At 40.6% G+C, this 20,803-nt stretch overlaps 1 protein-coding gene across 1 annotated transcript in view; it reads right to left on the bottom strand.

The window, feature by feature from the left end:
• Nucleotides 1–20,803, bottom strand: part of LAMA4 (laminin subunit alpha 4) — a 139,587-nt gene that overhangs the window by 34,881 nt on the left and 83,903 nt on the right. The window contains exons 18-26 of the mRNA XM_063443504.1: nucleotides 18,817–18,933; nucleotides 18,208–18,393; nucleotides 17,514–17,671; nucleotides 15,352–15,516; nucleotides 13,362–13,507; nucleotides 12,301–12,463; nucleotides 8,701–8,834; nucleotides 4,279–4,450; nucleotides 3,844–3,975 (exon numbers count right to left, since the gene is read on the bottom strand). Of these exons, the coding sequence (XP_063299574.1) occupies nucleotides 3,844–3,975; nucleotides 4,279–4,450; nucleotides 8,701–8,834; nucleotides 12,301–12,463; nucleotides 13,362–13,507; nucleotides 15,352–15,516; nucleotides 17,514–17,671; nucleotides 18,208–18,393; nucleotides 18,817–18,933 (1,373 nt within the window). The remainder of the gene's footprint in view (nucleotides 1–3,843; nucleotides 3,976–4,278; nucleotides 4,451–8,700; nucleotides 8,835–12,300; nucleotides 12,464–13,361; nucleotides 13,508–15,351; nucleotides 15,517–17,513; nucleotides 17,672–18,207; nucleotides 18,394–18,816; nucleotides 18,934–20,803) is intronic.

Raw genomic sequence — 20,803 nt, 5'->3', positions numbered from 1 at the left:
AGCAATGTCTACTGCACCACCCTGATCTATAATTTTAGTTACCCAATCAAAAAAATCAATAAGATTAGTTTGGCATGATCTCCCTGAAGTAAACCCATGTTGTCTCTGATCTTGAAATCCATGTGTTTTTAGATGTTCAACAATCCTATCCTTTAACATGGTTTCCATCACTTTCCCCACTACTGAAGTAAGGCTTACTGGCCTATAGTTGCCCGAATCCTCCTTATTACCTTTCTTGTGAATGGGCACAACATTCGCTAACTTCCAATCTTCTGGGACTACTCCTGTTAACAATGATTGGTTAAATAAATCTGTTAATGGTTTTGCTAGTACACCACTAAGCTCTTTTAATAGCTTTGGGTGTATTCCATCAGGTCCCATTGACTTATTTGTCTTTACTTTTGACAGTAGAAATAGAACCTCTTCCTCTGTAAACTCACATGTAATAAATGACTCATTTATCCTTTTTTTTAACAGAGGTCCCTTTCCTTCATTTTCAGCTGTAAATACCGAACAAAAATATTCATTGAGGCAGTCAGCTAGACCTTTATCCTCATCTACATACCTTCCTTCTTTTGTTTTTAATCTAACTAATCCTTGTTTTACTTTTCTTTTCTCATTTATGTATCTAAAAAAAGTTTTGTCCCCCTTTTTTACTGACTGTGCTATTTTCTCTTCTGTGTGTGATTTGGAAGCTCTTATAACTTGCTTAGCCTCTTTCTGCCTAATCTTATAGGTCATTCTGTCTTCCTCACTCTGGTTTTTTTTATAATTACTAAATGCTAACTTTTTGTTTTTTACTATTTTGGCCACATCTGCGGAGTACCACAGTGGTTTCTTGAATTTTTTGCTTTTACTGACAAGCCTAATGCAATTTTCTGTTGCCTTCAGTAGTGCAGCTTTTAAATAATCCCATTTATTTTGGACTCCATTTAAGTTGCTCCAGTCTGATAATGACTTCTTTACACATATTCTAATTTTAGAAAAGTCTGTTTTTCTAAAGTCTAAAACTTTTGTTTTTGTGTGGTGTGACTCAGTCACTGTTCTTATATTAAACCACACTGACTGATGATCACTGGATCCTAAACTTTCACCTACAGTAATATCTGATACCAAATCTCCATTTGTTAACACTAAATCTAGTATGGCCTCTTTACGAGTTGGCTCCTCAACGACTTGTTTTAGAGACAATCCCAGTAGGGAGTTTAGAATATGTGTGCTTCTGGCACAAGTAGCTATTTTTGTTTTCCAATTCACATCAGGAAGATTAAAGTCACCCATGGTGATAACTTCCCCCTTCATTGTCATTTTAGCTATTTCTTCAACTAGTAGATTATCTAACTCTTCAATTTGTCCTGGGGGCCTATAAATCACACCTACACGAACTACTGTGTGATTACCAAATTCTAACGTAACCCAAATGGACTCTATGTTCGTCTCACTAACCTTTATTAGGCTAGATTTTATGCTATCCTTCACATACAGGGCCACCCCTCCCCCTTTCTTTCCTTTCCTGTCTTTTCTATATAAAGAGTACCCTGGTATTGCTATGTCCCAGTCATAGCGACTAAATCTACACTATCAGTTGCCATTATTGCCACAAGTTCATGGATCTTATTCCCTAAACTGCGAGCATTTGTAGACATGACTCTAAGCTTATCATTTTTTAACACACTTGCTACAGGCACCTTCTGTCCTTGTTTTGGGGGACAATTGGATTGATGTTTTATCACCCTTTTGCCCCCCCCCCTCCTAGTTTAAATACATCTTAGCAAAACCTCTGAACTGCTCACTGAGAACATTTGTTCCCTTTTGAGAAAGATGCAAACCATCTTTTTTGTACAGTTTATTTCCATTCCAAACAGAGCTACCATGAGCAATAAAGACAAATCCTTGCTCCCGACACCATTCACCAAGCCACAAGTTAAAGTCCCTAATACGCATCCGCCTGTCATTCTGAGTGTTATGCACAGGCAGAACTTCAGAGAATGACAGTGTGGAAGCAACCTGCCGTATATCATTGGCAAAAACACTAAAAACTTCCTTAACCTCTGAAACCTCATTGCAAGCCAAGTCATTTGTCCCTAAATGGACAATTACATCCAATTCCCCTTCCTGCTTTGCTTGCTTAACAATATTACAGATACGTCTCCTGTCTCTGTGAGCAGTAGCTCCGGGAAGACACCTCACAAGACCACCATTGTCCATCTCCACACCTCTTATGATGGAATCCCCCAACAACAACTGCTTTCTATTAGGCCTCATCATAGTCTTCAAGCCTCTCTGCACAACACCACTGGCCTCAATGCCTCTCTCCACAACAGCACTAGCCTCAGTGCCTCTCTCCACAACACCTCTAGCCTCAGTGCCTCTCTCCACAACACCTCTAGCCTCAGTGCCTCTCTCCACAACACCTCTAGCCTCAGTGCCTCTCTGCACAACACCACTAGCCTCAGTGCCTCTCTGCACAACACCACTAGCCTCAGTGCCTCTCTGCACAACACCACTAGCCTCAGTGCCTCTCTGCACAACACCACTAGCCTCAGTGCCTCTCTGCACAACACCACTAGCCTCAGTGCCTCTCTGCACAACACCACTAGCCTCAGTGCCTCTCTGCACAACACCACTAGCCTCAGTGCCTCTCTGCACAACACCACTAGCCTCAGTGCCTCTCTGCACAACACCACTAGCCTCAGTGCCTCTCTGCACAACACCACTAGCATCAGTGCCTCTCTGCACAACACCACTAGCCTCAGTGCCTGTCTCCATGACACCATTACACTCTGAAAGTGCAGAAAATGAATTATGTAGAACAACAGACTGTGCAATATGCCTTTTATCCACAACTCTAAGTCTACCAGATCCTACAGTAATCCATCTGCCATTCCTAGTATGTCTCTGTGGCAGTGGCTTTGCAGCAGTTCCAGCCTGAGTTTGTTTACCAGATAATTTACAAATCTCAGACTTCAAAAATACAATCTCCTGCCGCAAGATAGAGAACTGTCTACAGATTAGACAACAACTAAACCTCCAAAAAGTGGAACGCGAAACAAATGCATAGCAACTATTACACTGAACTAAGTTTGCCATTCCAATGAGATCAATTATTTAACTCAAACGAATCTTAACTTTTTATTTATCCTCCTGAATACCTCAGATTACCTCCAGTTTATCTCCAGAATATCTCCAACCACAGACACTTAGAAGCAACACTCTCCAGAATATCTCCAACCACAGACACTTAGAAGCAACACTCTCCAGAATATCTCCAACCACAGACACTTAGAAGCAACACTCTCCAGAATATCTCCAACCACAGACACTTAGAAGCAACACTCTCCAGAATATCTCCAACCACAGACACTTAGAAGCAACACTTAGAAGAAGCAACCAAGCTCTATTAGCCAAGCTAATGACAACAGCCCTTATATACTCCTAAAATCACCTCCCACTAGGAATGTTTAACACCTGGGTAGGCCTCTGCTTATTAGCAAACAATAGCTAATTTACACAGCAATCAATAGCAAGCAGCTACCTAATCCAATCAAATGCCTTATAATTACCAACAAGAAATCAAACCTTGTGCAATCAGTAACCTTTTCCTACAGATGAATCTTACCTGTAACAGTAAAAAAGAAAACTCTTAGCACAACTCTTAGACAGTTGAAGCTTCTGTAAAACTCTCCAGAATATCTCCAACCACAGACACTTAGAAGCATTATATATTATAGAGCGTATAGAGCATTATATATAATTATTTTGCTGGCGAGTTTCTCCTTCTGGTTAAAATGCACCAAGAAATCTTCTCACACTTCACAATTTCAGAGTTGACTTATACAATACCTCGTGGTATTTTGCATCGTTGACTGGGAATTTCTTCATAGAGTCATCAAGGATGATAGGCCCTTGATTGAAGCCAAAGTCATACAGGAGTCGCAGGAAGCCATCTTGAATCTCAAGGCTAAAGAATTTACTCTAAAGAACAGAATAATTGCAGTTAATAACATCATATTATAAATCACATTTATTTTTGTTTCAAGAAAGAATTATGTTAATTAATTGTATTTTTCATGTGTTTTACCATATTAAAAATCTAACACTACTGTTATAAGGCTGTTCCATGGATCTGCAATCCCTTTTTCCTTGTAGGTTGATAAACAGTATTTGGTAAATTGGCGTTGATTTTCTCACCTATTACATAACATTAGGGAATGTGCAAATGTTTTCTATATTATAATTTAAAAAGTAAGCCATTGCCAGGTTTTTAATTATACTCACTCCATTAACCATCAAGAAAATGAGAGCATTGTCAACAGGTGTCCGAACTTCTATGTCAAAACGGGTGACTTGCGTAAATCGTCCTCTCCTCTCCATGTTGCGTACAACAGCATAACCAGTGCCATCTAAGAAATAGCTTGCCGCACGACTCTGGGTGAAAGCCAACTTATTTCTACAAGGAAAAGAACAAGTCATGAATGTTTCGGTAGAACATTAGCGTTGAACGATCTATATTAAGTAGTGGTTCTTTAAGGCTGCCATGGGACTCAAACTTGGCTCCCTATTATATTTCAGAGGGTCCACAGTGATTTGAACAGGCACATCATATTCAATAGATCCAAGAAAACAGCAATAAACTGGTTATTGTAGCAGCTCTGCCTTTCCATGTAAAATTGCGATTCCTGTGAGTTCTAATGGAGGTTTAGACCGTTTAGTAGAACACATATTTGTAAATTTCATGAGAGTAATTCAAATTAGCTGTATTATTGTATCCCATCTACAGTTCGAAGATAGATGATTTCACACAAAGAGCGTACATTGCTTTATCTTTTCATTGATCTTATCATCTGTTACTATTAGAGTCAATGTGATTCCAAAAAATAAAATGTATTGTGTTAAAAAATCGAAAGTGGTGTACTGGAATCCATAACTTTAGAACTTTTCAGTAGTTCATAACTACTGAAAAGCTCACATACTCTATAAGTAGAATGCCTACTCCATGTGTCTCTACTACTGGTCTACAGCCAGGACTTTGCTTTCTACCTCATGGTGGATCAAACAGCCTTCCTCCTACAGAATTCAAACAACCTTTGATAAAATGTCAAATCTGTCAGCAGCCGAAAGCCTCGCTGATGTTGTCTCTTCTAACTCACTGTATTAGTCATCAACACACATCTGTAATTACTGGCAAGAGGCAGGTTAAGTTGTAAGTATCATGACAAATCTAATTCGGAAACCTCCAAGGTTACAATATTTGTCTGGACTGTGATATCCTGACACTTTATGCTGACAAGAAATATTGTTGTCAGAAGAGCTGCTTGCCCACGGCATTCAATTTGATTTTTCAATTAATGTCCACAGGACTTTCGAGCTAATGATGGCAAATTAGCAGGAAATTCCATGTTGTCATACGATTGTACATAGAACAGATTCCAGTGATGGCATGGTATTTCAGTGGTCCTACTCCTATCTATGCAAGCACAGAAGAAGTGAGTGTTAACATTCTCTATCTCTTGCTGTCAGTAATAAGAAAATAATATTATTTATAAAGAATTAAGCATCAGTTTAATCACACTTTAATCTAAGTGGTTCCTTCAAGAGATGGCCTGACAGGGCCCCCATTAGGAGGGTACAGCCCATACTAGTGCCATTCTCTTGTAATATATACACCAAACACACACATATACACAGCCATGGGTAAGGGAGATCAAAAATCTCCCACCTGGGGCATTGTAAGCTTGTATGACCAGTGGGGGTCATGGGAGACTCTTAGCTTTCACATCTGGGTCCTTTCCCTCTTGCAAGCCCAAGCTGTCAAAGCATTTCCATGGTTTATCACGTCAACTTTCCGATACCACATAGTGCTGGAAGTGCCACCACGGAATAAGACTAGTATCCCCCCCTCCCTGGTGTAAAGCAAGAAGTGGGTGGGGAAAAAATAATTTTAAAACAATAAGGTTGCACTCCCCATAAATCACAGCCTCTATCCTATACCACAAATGCACACACTACATCCAGTATACACATACTGCATCAGTAAACACACATACACTGCGTTCACTACGCACACACATACACTCTATCCAATATACACACACTACATTCCTTACAAACACACACATTGTAATCATTATATGAGCTCACTGCATTCCTTACACACAGTAGCGACTCTAGGAACAATATATGGAGGGGTGAGGAGGGGGCACAGAGATACCACAGTCAAAACTCGGGGTGGCACAAATCATTTCCACTGGGGGGATAATGAGCCCCCATTGACTGTTTGGTACCAGCATGCTGTGCTTGCTGGTGTCAGTTACCAAATTTGCACAGAATTCACATTAGCCACCCGGAGTTCTGGGCTGGCTAATGACACCTCTTAATTTTGCTCTTTCAACTGTTTAGTATATAACTCCACTATTTACTATCTCTATGTGGGATTGCCATATTTAAGGATGCCAAATAAGGGAGCTATCTACTAAACTGTAGCATAATTTGGTATCCTTCAATATGGAAATCCCACATAAGGGTAACAATTTAGGGAGTTATTTACTAAACAGCTGAAAGATCAAAATTAAGAAAAGCCCTTGTCTTAAAGGGACACTATAGTCACCTGAACAACTACAGCTTAATGTAGTTGTTCAGGTATGATCTATAGCTCCCTGCAGGCAATCTAATGTAAACACTGTATTTTCAGAGAAAATACAGTGTTTACATTTATTGATAGGAATACCTCCAGTGGCCGTCACTCAGACGGCCACCAGAGGGACTTCCTATCATGCAGGGCCCTAAAAAGACCCTGTACACGTCAGACGTATTAAAATACGTCTGACGTGTGCAGGAGAGAGAAGGCACTGTGTGCGCGCCTTCTCTCTCCAGCCTGTCAGCAGATGAGGGGGCGGGCAAAGACCGCGAGCTGAGCTGTCAGTCAGCTCAGCTCGCGGCCGCGCACACCGTGCGCATGCGCGGTAGTGCGCTCAGGACTTCAGAGGGCGGCATGAATGCCGCCCTCTGAAGTATGTGCGCATGTGTGGCGAAGCCGCGCATGCGCACAAGGGAGCAATGACGCTTCCAAATGAAAGCGCCTGATTGCTCCCTGCTCGCGCCTGCCTATTTCGCCATTTTGACGAAATAGGGGGCGCGCCTTCACGAGGCTCCCGGCGCTGGAACCAGGTGAGTAAATTCGGCTGCCTGGAGAGTCCCTTTAATGTTGATGTTTCCGTTGTTAAGTAGATAACTCCCATATTTGCTATTTTGCATGCCCAGGCCCCACGTGGAGCGGCAAAACTGCCGCAGGTGCATCTGCACCGGGGACCATGAGGTGGCCCAAGCATTTAGGGCCACCCGATGAGCCCTATATCTTCAGGGGCCCGGTCAGCGCTGTAATAGCGCGACCGAGCCCCTTTTAAAAAAAAAAGATGCGGCTGCACCGCAAATGCTGCTGGGAGGAAGTGACGGCCGGTCACTTCCTCCTAGCTTACTCCACGCGGGAAGGGGAGAGACAGCAGAGGAAAGAAGAGGAGAGGCATCCGTTCCCATCATCCCCAGGCACCCTCCTGCAACTTAAAGGTAAGCAATAGGAGGGTGGCTGAAAAATGAGGTGTATATCTGTATGTGTGTATGTATATCAGAATGTATGTATGTGTCTACATGTATGTATATCTGTTTGTCAGTATGTGTGTATGTCAGTATGTATGTATGTATATGTATATATCTGTCAGTATGTATGTGTGTATGTATGTCTGTCAGTATTTATGTGTGTATATATCTATGTAGGAATGTATATATGTATGTGTGTGTGTTTGCCTGTATGTATGTATTTATCTGTATGTATGTGTGTATGTATGTCAGTATGCATGTATGTATGTCTGTTTGTCAGTATGTATGTGTGTGTGTCAGTATGCAAGTATGTATGTACGTCAGTGTGTGTGTATCTGTATCTCCTTACGCATGTGTGTGTCTGTATATGTGTGTGTCTGTTTCAGTATATGTGTGTCAGTATGCCTGTATGTGTGTATGTCTGTTTTAGTATTTGTGTATCTTTCTGTGTGTGTGTCTGTGTCCTTTTGTGTCTGTGTGTGTGTATTCCTGTGGGCGGGATTTGGAGGCGGGCACCCGGGGGCCCAGACCTTGAGCTGTGTTAGGGGCCCCACAATTTCTGATGGTGGCCCTGGCTGTGTAACAGACCCCACATTTTTGACGGCAGCCCTGCTAAGAAACTACATTATAAGAAAACGCTGCAGGTGTTACCCGCAAAGGCCCATGTTTTCACTTTAGTCTTTGTCTGTTAATGTGGATCAATAGGCATTGCAGAAAGCCAAAGTTATGGTTTATGCATGAGGTTGCTATTTAAAAACAACTGAGCAATACATAAGTAGGACATTATATTGTCCAAGTTATCTTAATCAGAACCCTCTGAAAAGTCTTCAACATGGTGTACAACGGTGGATTCATGCCAGGAGCCTGGTGTATTTATTTTAGTGTAAAACAGGATAATTTCACTAAATATACTAGATCACACAGCTAACACAGGTGATGAAGCACCTAATTAGCACCTACTTAAAGGATCTTAGCATCTGCTAGCTTAACAACTGACTTCTGTTTTTTTTTTGTTTTTTTAAGTAAACTTTTCTCATATAGCTCCTTTATCGTTACCTAAATACTGCACAAGTTGTAGCTGCAATTGAATTGTAAGCTTCTCCTTACCTGACACAAGGTGGTGCTGTGACTGTATTTATGTTGTAGATATTCTGAAAATTGTATAAACTAATCACATCATTGTTGAGAGAGGCAAGCTCCAGACAGCCAACAAAGCCTGGTAGATTTAAACTGGCAGGGAGCTGGAGAAACAAAACAAACAGGGGGATGGAACTCACACAGAAACATTGTTTGGCACAAAGCCTAGCATAATCACATTATTTACTAATCAAAGATGCAATCTCTCGTCAAGGCCTGACCTATATAACAGCGTCGTTACCAAATAGACCTGCAATACATTAGTAAAAGCATCAGGACAAACAACTGCATGCATTTAACATTGGGTGGAAACTTAACAATGTGTGTTGAAACAGTCCTATGGTCAATAAGTACTTTTTGGAGTATGTTGTAAATAATGTCACACAGGAGAGCACTGATTAAAAGCATGCATTTTTAGTGCTTCACTCTAATGTCTCGTCATTATGTACTAATATACTATAGTCTGATAATGGCACAGCAAAAAGTTAACATAATACTTTACCGTATTTAGCCCCCTGAGTGTTAGAAACTTGCCCAGCCCATTTCACAACAATGGATGATTGATGTTGATGGACACAACTCTGGCACTCAGAGGGTTAATAAAGGACAATCTGCTTATTGCTTATGTATCTCTATGTTTTATGTTACCCCCCAAAAAATCTGAAACCCTGGGAGAGAATGATGGTTGGTTCCCATGGCCAACATTCTGTCAGCATGTGGTGGCAACATTATCAAGTAATGAATTTAAATGTAATGATGGTGGCCAAGTGTGGCTAACTTATACATTTATCTGAAGATCCAGTTACCCATTGAGAGTGGAAGACATTTTCACTTACTGCAGAGTAAACGGTTCTTTACAGTAAGAACAATAAAGATGTGACTTCTCTACCTAGAGAGAATAGATATTGTATAAAAGGGGCTTGGATGATTGTTTACAAAAACAGAATATTCAAGGATATAATTAAAGAGACACAATGGTTACTAAAACAACGTTTTGCTTAATAAAGCAGTTTTGGTGTATAGATCATGCCCCTACAGTCTCACACCTCAAATCTCTACCATTAAGGAGTTATGTCACTTTGTTTATACAGCCCTATTCACACCTTACTGGCCCTAAATAGCCTGAAACTGGCAACAAAAATAGACCTACCTGACCCACGAAGGGGCACAAAACCGACACTGAGGTCTGCGACCCATCTGAGGCCGGCTGGTCGAATGACTTGTGACATGAGGCCTGGTGCCCGTCGGGTGGGAGAGGCGGCTGATCTCCCGGTCCGGCGCCATGGGATGCCGACACATTGCAAGCAGGAGCCCCGTTACTCTCCCCCTGGACCATCGGGGGTGATCGCGGTCCATACCAGGGAGGCAAACCTGGATCAGAGAGCACAGTGTGGGACAGCACTGACATGCCTGCAACACGGCGCGGCACCCAGCATGGCGGACGCCACGTATTTTCCCGATCCTACAGACCCACAGCATGGGGTCCTACAGAGGCTGGATGCAATCTTCTGGCACAAGCTGGAGACCAGAACACAACCACTTGCCTCACCACAGCTAAGCAGCCTCCCTGCCAAGAAACTGCCTCCAACCCGAAGGAAGGCTCAGCAGGTCATAACCGCAAAACAGACCTCAATAATGAGGCAGATCAAGCTGCACCACCGACCACAGTGCAAGAGGGTGAAAATACGTATGAGACATCATCGCAGACACAAGGCACAACGGAGAGTTAAGACCCGACATGCCCACTCACCCTGCCTGGCGATGCCTAGGTCCAGAGAACTGTGAAACCCAGCCCCAAGACAGACCCGAGCCCGACAAGCAAACCGGTTCCTTCCACCGACACCTGGGCGCAGAAATTCGCACCGCCTCGCTGTGATGCAGAAATGCAGTATACCCAAGGCGGGCATCGGCAAAATGAGACGACAGCCTGGGCAACCACTTCTAACAGGGACATTTTACTGCCCAACAGCACCCTCCTGGCTTTTCCCGAACTTGGGAATCGGCTGACTGGTGACTATGATAGGAACAGGCCCGCTGCCTAATGTTTGAGCCTGGTAACTTTTAGACAGCCACCAACAAACCTGATTTAAAACGGACTCTCTTTTATGTGACTTGTTTTTATGCTTTTTATGCTTTTTATGCTCTTTATATTCTTGTGTTCTCATGTCCTTTAGCTTTCATATGCAGGGAGCAGCAGTGGGGAGGCGCTTCTAGTTTTAGTTCCAACTGTACTAGCGAAGACCTAGATTGTTATACATGTCAGATAATATAAATTGTACAGTTCCCACACTTATAACGTCTCATGCATACTGGAACCGCTTTCAACCATGGAAGTTTCATACGGTCACTCACCCACACGCAGGACTTAGACACTAAGCAAGACAATAATGGCATATAGTTTTAAGTTTTAAGCAGAGGCGAGTTTAGTTAACCTGCTTACTTTAATTTATTATTATTGCTGTAAACACGTGTGGCCCCCTGGGATTCCATACAAACGTACCTTCAGGCTTGCTGCCTGTTATTTAGAGCTCAACCCCCTTCTCTGCCGCCTCTGAGTCCTGCATCAGTACGACATAACTTTACCACGCTCTACCGGCCACCAACCAAAGACCTCCCTGGGTCCATACTCATGTCTCCAATCATTAGGACTATTCCTACTGCGTGTACATTATAATACCATTGAGAAAGCTTTACCAGAACCGCTCAACTCATATAATCTGCACAGTATCCTCGACACACATGTTACATCTATATGATAATTCTACACAATACTGCCCTGAGCAACCACAATGTCGACCGCACACTCAACTATGCCTCATGCAGTATGATTTAGTTCGTCTACACACTGTAGAACTAAGCTTACCGTTATCATCACTATGTCTTAGACCTAACAAATCAAAGTTATATATGTTCTAACTCACTGTTACTATTACTAAGCAGGTCTTGAGATGTATTTGTTCAAACTATTCATAAATATAAAATTGTGCAAGCTTCATCCTGTACATCAATGTTACAAATTACTATAATGCGTTGGAGGATTGCCGTTGGGGTACCTTCACATGCGACTGTTATATGAACATGCACTGCAAAAAAAAAAACAGGAGCAAAAGGATTTAACGCCTAAATGGCTGTGAATTAAGCAGTGAAACTTCAGGGTCATGATCTATACACCCAGACTGCTTTATTGAGATAAAAGTTGTTTTGGTGATTATAGTGTCCCTTTATTATGTATGTGAACAGGATGTTGATCCAGGTGAATTTTGATTGCCATTATGGAATTTATTTCCATTTTTGTGGCATAATTGGAAATGGCTGCAACTTTGTTTTGCCTTCCTTTGGATCAACAGCATAAAACAATGGGTTTTAAAGGCTGAACTTTAGTCTTTTTTTCCTGCCTATTGCAATATATATAGATACATACACACACAATTACTGATAATAATAGTAGTACGACAAGTGGGAATGGTGAACATCCAGCCTCGCAGCAATACCTAAATATGACACAATATGACATAACTGTGCCACAGAAGAATGACGTATTGTTCTGTGATGTTACAGTTCAATACTTACTTTAAAGCCTGCTGGTACTCCTCCAACAAGTAGCAAGGTGTTATCAGGGTCTAGATTCAAGAGAGAATCACTTCCTGGTGCCTCACCCTTCTTAATGAATTTTTCCTCTGCTGTGCTGCTTGGACTAGGTACTGTTAAAAGGACTTTGCCGTGTCTGCCAAGCCTAAAAATAAGAATACACCACTGTTAATACAATAGTTTCCTTATCTTAAAACCTTTGGAAGAAATGTTGATCATACTCTACAGGTTAGAAAATAGAATCGAATTGTCCTGTTCGTATAGTCTTAGTATTGCATGGCACAGGTTTTCACTTATTGTCATTTCTAAAAATGACGTTTCATTTACTGCACGTTTAAAATGTGCTTTACATATCTAGAATTTCATAAACAAATACTAGATACTAGATACTAGACAGTGATAAAATTGTTCAAGGAGAAGTCCACAATTAAAAATGGGTAGCTGATTACATATCATGCCAAACAGGGAATACGATACAACAGATCACTTTTCTAAATTAGCTGCAGTGTGTAATCCTAATGTTTATATCGATCAGTAGGATTTCTCTTATCACAAGCAACATTAGCATTAGAAGGTTGATAAAAAAATGTATGGGGAGAGGGTGGTTAATGATTCCAATTTTATTGTTGATTGTTCTGTTGTACAAACTTCGGAAAATAAAAGAATAACCAATGTAGTTTAATGAATGGGTCTTGATACTATGGCATACAACAGCAGGTGGCAGTCCATGCATCTGTACTGACTTTAAACAATATTTAATACATATGATCTATTAAACCAAGGATCAGGACAATTAAGTATAACAGGAACACTATCACAGATGCACCTTCTTAAAATTCCAAATAATATACATGCAAATCTGACACAACAGTAAATTAAACCATGTCAGGAAGAGGCAGAACAGAGTAGAAGTACGATATGCTAGTGTTAATTTACTTGTTCATCATAGCTCAGAAATTTAATCAAGGTTAATTATACATACTATTATGCTCAATTTGTTGCAAGTCCTTTTAGATTGCACAGTGATTTTTCTGATACATTACCTCTCTATTTTGATTAGACTAAAATATGCTGGCCAGGCGGTGATTGGCTTGGAGTCCAGAGGAATCTCAACATCCCCACTCCCAAGGTTGTACACATACACCAGATTGTTGTTCTTAAGTGCAAGTCCCATGTAATCTGATTTACCCTAAGAGGGGGAGAAGGAGTAACTGGCATTAACAAAGAATATGTATTGTCTGCTATCCTTACAATCTTAGCCTATAAGTAAAATGAAAACCATGACAAATGCGTTGTATGCTTAAATTATAGTTTGTTTAGTTACCACTGTGTTTCTGATTGCAGAAGACAATGTAAAGTCACAGAGCTGGGTGACCAAGTGCTGAGGCATATGGTGCGTGAAAGTCGCCATGGCTGTGCTCATTCTACAGCGGGGGGAGTTCCAAACTTCCACTGGCATTAATATAAGCACCAAAATTGTGCGGCAGGATCTTCATTTCCATGGTCAAGCAGCTACATGCAAGCCTGACATCGAGTGGTGTAAAGCATGTCGCCACTGGACTCTGGATCAGTGGACACGTGTTCTGTGGAGTGATAAATCACGCTTCTCTATTTAGCAGCCTGAGAGGCAAGTCAGAGGGTTTAGCAGATGCCAAGAGACTGTTACCTGCCTGGGGCCAACTGTAAAGTTTTGTGGAGAAGGGATAGTAGTGTGGGGCTGTTTTTTATGGGTTGGGCTAGGCCCCTTACTAACAGTGAAGGGCAATCTTAATGCTTCAGCATATCGAGACATTTTTGACAATGCTATGCTTCCAACCTTGTGGTAAACGTTTGGGAAAGGCTCTTTTCTATTCCAGCATGACTGTGCCCCAGTGCACAAAGCAAGGTCCATAAAGACATGGTTGTATGAGTTTGGTGTGGAAAAACTTGACTGGCCCACACAGAACCCTGGCCTCAACCCATCGAATACCTTTGGAATGAACTAGAATGGAATTCGATGGGTTGAGGCCAGGGTCCAACCTCACAAAAGCTCTTGTGGATAATTAAAAACTCACTTCTGTAGGAAAGCATATCAATTAAACTGTTAATAGCTTAGTGTCCACACCCTTATTCCTCTCCTGCAACGGTCATAAAAACAAAAAACTAAAAAAAGTCTTGAGTGAATACTATTCTAGCAACCTAGTTTTCTACCCAACCCTTACCTTTTGTGACACTATACCCCACTCCCTAAAGCATGAATGCTCATTGAGCAGGGCCCTCAACCACTCTGTTCCTATGCGTCCAAACTCGTACAGTTACGTGTTTGTTTGTCCACCCATTGTACTGCGCTGCAGAGCTTGTTGGCGCTTTATAAATAATAATAATAGGCAAACATTTCCATAGTAACACTCAAATATGTTGTGGAAAACCTTCCTAGAAGAGTGGAAGCTGTTATTGCTGCTGTCTGTATATTAGAATGCAATGTCATGAAAGTGAATTCATCTTTACTACTTACTATTTTTGTAGAACGCCTCTGCACTTTTTCAAGTTCTGCAATATCCTTCTTTACGTGCCCAAAATTGTAATTACCATTGATTTGTATAGAGGCAAAATTAAATTTGATCACTAGAATCAATATCCCTTTTTATACATGAATGCGCCTTACAAGCTTTTACATACTATTTCTTAGTTTGTGATCTATAAATGTTCCCAAGTTCTTTTAATTCAATGTTATCCTTAACTCAACCTAAGTTAATGTACAAGTGGCTTGTGGGTTCCTTATTCCAAAATGTATGAATTTACATTTATCTGTATTGATTCTCATCTGACACTTGACAACCCAGTCCCCCAATTTATCAAAATCCCTCTGTAGTGAAGTTATATCATGTTCAGACTGTGTTTTCTATTCTAGTTTTGTGTCATCTGCTAACACAGACACATGGCGTGTCATGTTTATGTGGTGCATATATCAATCTGGCGCTACTTAATTACTTCCCAACTGTTCAACAGGATAGAAGCCAAATGATACTGGCATTACACATACTAGTAACTCACATTTTTATTTCCTAGGTACATAATAAATCTGTCTTGTGGCTGGGCCTGGTGAGCTTCTGGGTTTATGTACAAGCTTAAGGAAGAATAAGCTTTGAGGTCCGCCAAGCTGGTTTTTAGATTCACATCCACGGCTGATTTACCTCCAAACCTCATTGATACTTGAACCTGGAGGTAACAATAAAGAGAAACACATGCTGATATTTTACTCAAACACAAAACATCTTGTTTCTGCACAACCCAATGGCATGGAACATGATATAGCTAATTTAACTGTAATAATAAAAAAATATACATTTAAACTTCCCTAACACAATGTTTAGTTGATTTAGAAAAATAAAGCAATAATAAATGTGTGAGTAACATATTAACTTATATAAAATGTGTATTGTCAGCATAAGCACAGCCAAAAGGCCTGGCTATCATATCGGTTAGCCATCAATAAAACAACTGTTAAGGTCAAGTGCACGTTTTAATAATAAACATTTATTGAAATAGAAAAAACATATATATGATTTTTTGTAACAGTTTAATTTATCAAAAATGCTGTTTGTTGTTGCTTACTACTTTTTATTAAATTAAAGTAATGGAGTTATGTGCTGTCATGATACAATAGGTGATGGCATGAACCAGTCAATTTATTGCCAGCTGTTGATTTGCTGGTGAAACTGATCTCTACGTACGTGAATAATAAATGGTAAGTACATTGTTAGTATTCTTGATGGATAGGTATGTGTATTAGGGAAGAATCGCCCACACATAAGATGGCTCCCTGGACTTCAATGGGGTAGGCGCAGACTCAGTGTCATGACACTAAGGGGGGCGGATCTTCAAGGATGTTGCGTTTGGCCAGCAACGTCACTTACGGTTTCGGATGAAGGGGCTCTGAGTAACAGCTGCAACCATACACACCCCGGACTACAAGCATTATGATTGGCCGCCAAAGGAGCACGGCGAGCAATCAGATAAGAACACAGCTATATGAACACAGACTTCTACAGGAAAAAGATATTCCGACTGATAAAGCCAACCGTCGAAACGTTTTTTTTTCTATTTATGTTTTAAAAATAAAGTGTCATTTTATATGATTACCAATCCAGTGGACCTTTACTGTTTCCTGCCCCTGTATACAAGAAGGGTAGTGCCTCCCTTAAAGACACACACGCTCTGATACTAAGAGCCTAGTATAATTGGCTCTACTAAAGGTGAGCAGTTTTTTGGATATTATTCTACCTCTACAATTTTGCACTAGGGCATTTTGTCTCCCTTTTGTCTCCATATATCTGAGAACCATTGGATCACGAATTTGGAGAGGGTTTGATATGAGCTAATACACTCCGGCTTCTGAGACCTGTCTATACCATGTGAGTTTGGTCTATATTTCCTGTAATTAACATTTTGGTTCCATCGATATACTACACTATTTTGTGTTCATTCTTTCTGTTTTAGAGAATATATTCCCTCAAGTGGGAGAACATTGTCATTTAGACCCCCTTAGTATATAGTGGAGTAAGTGTATTTTATATACTAGCGCTCCACTGAATGAGTCTTTTTGGTGGTGTGTTCCACCAGGTTCACTTTTCTTGGATTAAATGGCAAGTGTTTGAGATCTTTTTTTTTTTTTTTACCAAACGCGTGATGGAGATTTTGGTGATATTACGACTAGTAGTTTCTTCCAAACGTAACAGTATTAAACATTTGTGTATGGTAGTCCTCTGCCATACACTCAGGCAATGCTCTATACTAAATGATTTATCAGGTTAAGATGTGAATAACAACTCATCACAGTTACTGCATAATTGGTACATCTATTAAAAGATTGATAAATAAAACACCCCTGATTAAAAAATATTCGAAATACTGAGAAATAATAAAATAGACCCATTTAAACTGAGAAATAGTCATTTATATTTCTTCCCCTGTTTTAATATTGTTCGGAACAAGGAAAACAGAAAGGAATATAATGAGGCTCTTTAGAGGAAGTTAGATGTAATTTAACTGAATTGGAATAGTTGAGTGGAGATAAGATAATGTAAAATGTATCTGCTTTACTTTGCAGTGTACAATAAGATGACATAATTGACCTGATAAACATAGTTCATTCAATAAGAAGACACAACAAATTCAGGCACTAGCATAGAATAATATAGCTCCCATTCTCGTACCTTACTGGCCACACTCCTAGTCTGGGCAATCAACTCACGGATGCGGCGAATACTGGATGAGATGTTATTGGTCGATGAGATGTTGCTTGAAGGCCATTTATATTCCACATCACGCAGCTTATTCAGTAGCAAGGGAACCACTTGTGTCAAATTCGTCACTAAATTATAGAAATCACATAGCCGCAAGGACAACATATTACTCTGCAATTTCTTGCCCTGCAGGTAACTAATTAATCATTAGTCTAGGCACACAATGTGTCAGAGTCTGCAATACTAATACCTTAATATTGCAAATGGCTACAGCAGCAGCATTACCAAGTCATAATCCTGGTATATTTTGGTTAATATAATCCTGGTATATTTTGGTTAATATTAAAAGGAGTCGACTCTAAATGGGCTTATTTACTCAAAGTAAGAAATAAAAGATGCTATTCTGAAATGTATTTATATACTTAGATGTGGCAAATATGAAATAATGTATTAAGGCTAAGATCTGTTAAACTAGTGATATGTTAATAAAAAGCTTGAGGAAGAAATGTGATGATCAAATCTATCTATCCATCTATCTGTCTGTCTATCTATCCATCTATCCGTCTATCTATCTATCTATCTATCTATCTATTTATCTGTCTATCCATCCATCCATCTATCTGTGTATCTATCATAATCAGAATTCGACACTATAACGGCTTACCTGTGTCTGTTGCTGCATTGACAACCATGTTGTATTCAGAGTTATCATAATCAGATTTTTTAAGATTTCTTGTCCAAGTATTTGCAAATATTGTCATTGGGGCAGTGGCTTTTGAGATCGTATCAGTGATATTTCCAGCTTCTTCTGCCATCATTTTAGCTCTTTCTAAGCGCTTTCTAGTAGCATCTGTCAAATACATGAAATGTAGACGTTAGTCTAATAAGCTTATAGAGGCAGGCTTACCATGAAAACAGAACAAAACAAAATAACAGGAAATACCTACATCAAGTACAGTAGTCAGATCTTACAGTAATATGATAGGTCAGTTTCTATAAAAGTCTACAAAAGTTATACAAAAATACAAAACTCTTAGTTTATTCATGTGTACACTAAATAGATAAATAAAACATATGTTTCATGTGTAATCATTTGTATTGTATTACTTTGCTCAAATCCCACAGTTATTTGTTGCTGTTGTAGTTTTTTTATATAGTAAACAATAGTTATGGTTCATTATTAACCAGAATGCAAATGTTAGGCCAACATTTGAGATTTTCTAACTTGGTATTTGTGAATATAAAATAAAACGTTTTTAAAAAGTCTACTTACCATCATCAGTTATTCTGAGTTGAACGATAGCATTTTCCAACTTTTCACTTAAAGCTTTCTTAGTGAAGAGAGCAGCATCAACTCGTTGCTTGACCTCAGGTACACCCGATTCCTTGTCTTTTTTGTGAACAAAAAGAAACAGGACATTGCCATTCAGTGTGCTTTGTACACAAACTGGTATACAATTTATCTAGACTGAGGAAGTTGCCTCTTTGAGATACAATTTACATTGATATTGACCATATAAAAAGTCTCAAAGGGTTTTATGTGACCAGGCCATGGGATGTACTAACCTCACGCTAGATTTTGGAATTTTCATATTGCAATAGCTCTTGTAAAATCCACAATCTACAATATCTTGGTAACTTAAACTCTGACAAGTAGATTTTTTAGATCTGCAGGATTCGGGTAAACTTGGCAAGAACCCGTAGCTTCAGTGTTAATATTAAATGGACACTGTAGTCACCAGAACAACTACAGTTTATTTTATTTGTTCTGGTGAGTAGAATCATTCCCTTCAGGCATTTTTCAGTAAACACTGTCTTTCCAGAGAAAACGCAGTGTTTACATTACAACCTCCACTGGCCACTCCTCAGAAGGCTGCTGGAGGCGCTTCCTGGGGCAGTGCTGCATAATGTTCAGCACTGCCATTCAGTGTCTCCACACTCTGCATGGAGACACTTCACTTTCCTCATAGAGATACATTGATTCAATGCATCTCTATGAGGAGATGCCAATTGACCAGGGCTGTGTTTGGCTTGTGCTGGCTCTGTCCTTGATCTGCCAGTCTCAGTCAATCCTATGGTAAAGCATTGTGGTTGGCTCAGAGAATCACTTTTGATGATGTCAACCAAGCAGGCAGATCAGGGACAGAGCCAGGAGCTTTTATAGTAGATTTTACTATATTAGAAAGGCAAGGGGGGCTAGATAGTGGTTTTAACACTATAGGGTCAGGAATACATGTTTGTGTTCCTGACCCTATAGTGTTCCTTTACATTGTGTGCCTGTTTTGAATACATTTGGATATATTTCTTGCATACCTTGCATTGATCTCTATACTGCTTCACAAATACTACCTGCACAGTGTGTCAAATTTCTGTCTGAATAATGTGTAATTTAAGCCTTAATTTAGTGAAGTAACAGTGAATGTAAAACTATGGCTTTTACTGGGGCTTTTACAATAGGTTTATAACATTAAGCCAATTTCCGAGCTGAAACGTTCTGCAGAAGTTTAAAAAAAGATGCTGGGTAGATAGACATCACAGCCAATATGTCCCATGCAATCAGGGACAGTGCAAGGGTTTTAGGCTACACAGGCACCTGTGGGTCTCGTAACTCCCCTTTTTACAGGAGCTGTGGTGTGGGGGGAGCACAGGGGCTGAGAGGGGGGACAGAAGCTTTGGTGGGGGATTGGGGCTCTAGGGGGCACAGGGGGACACATGGGCTGTAGTGGAGGGTATGAGCTGTAATTGGGGGGTTAGGAAAGTTAGTGGCGGGGATAGTGACTGAAGTAGGTTGATGGCTACAATTTGGGAAAGGGGCTGTTTGGGTGATATGGGTTGTAATTTGGTGAGAGGGGTTGTAGTGGGGATGATATGGGGCTTTAGTAAGGGAATGTAGTTTGAGGGGTGTGTAGTAGGGGAGTAAGGGGCTGTGGTGGAGGGGTCAGGGGCTGAGAGGGAGAAAGGGGCTGTGGTGAGGGGTGCAGGCCCTGAGAGTGGGGGCAGGAGCTTAGAGGGGGACACACAGGAGCTGAGAGGGGAACATAAGGCCTGAAGAGGTGGTGGAGGACATGAGCTGTGGTGAGGAGGGGGGCACAGGATATAGTGGCTGAAGCTCGAGAGAGAGTGATGCCAGGAGTTGTGGAGGGGTGACAAGAGCTGTGGTGGGATGGACAAGAGCTTTAGAGGGGGGCACAGAGACTGTTGTGTGGGGGCACAGGGGCCGTGGTGATGGGCGCAGGCCCTGATAGGAGGACACAGGGGTT

The sequence above is a fragment of the Pelobates fuscus genome, chromosome 2 (genome assembly GCF_036172605.1).
Source record: "Pelobates fuscus isolate aPelFus1 chromosome 2, aPelFus1.pri, whole genome shotgun sequence".
Classification (NCBI taxonomy): domain Eukaryota; kingdom Metazoa; phylum Chordata; class Amphibia; order Anura; family Pelobatidae; genus Pelobates; species Pelobates fuscus.
Note: the sequence above shows the minus strand (reverse complement) of the source record. Positions and strands in the feature narration are given on the sequence as shown.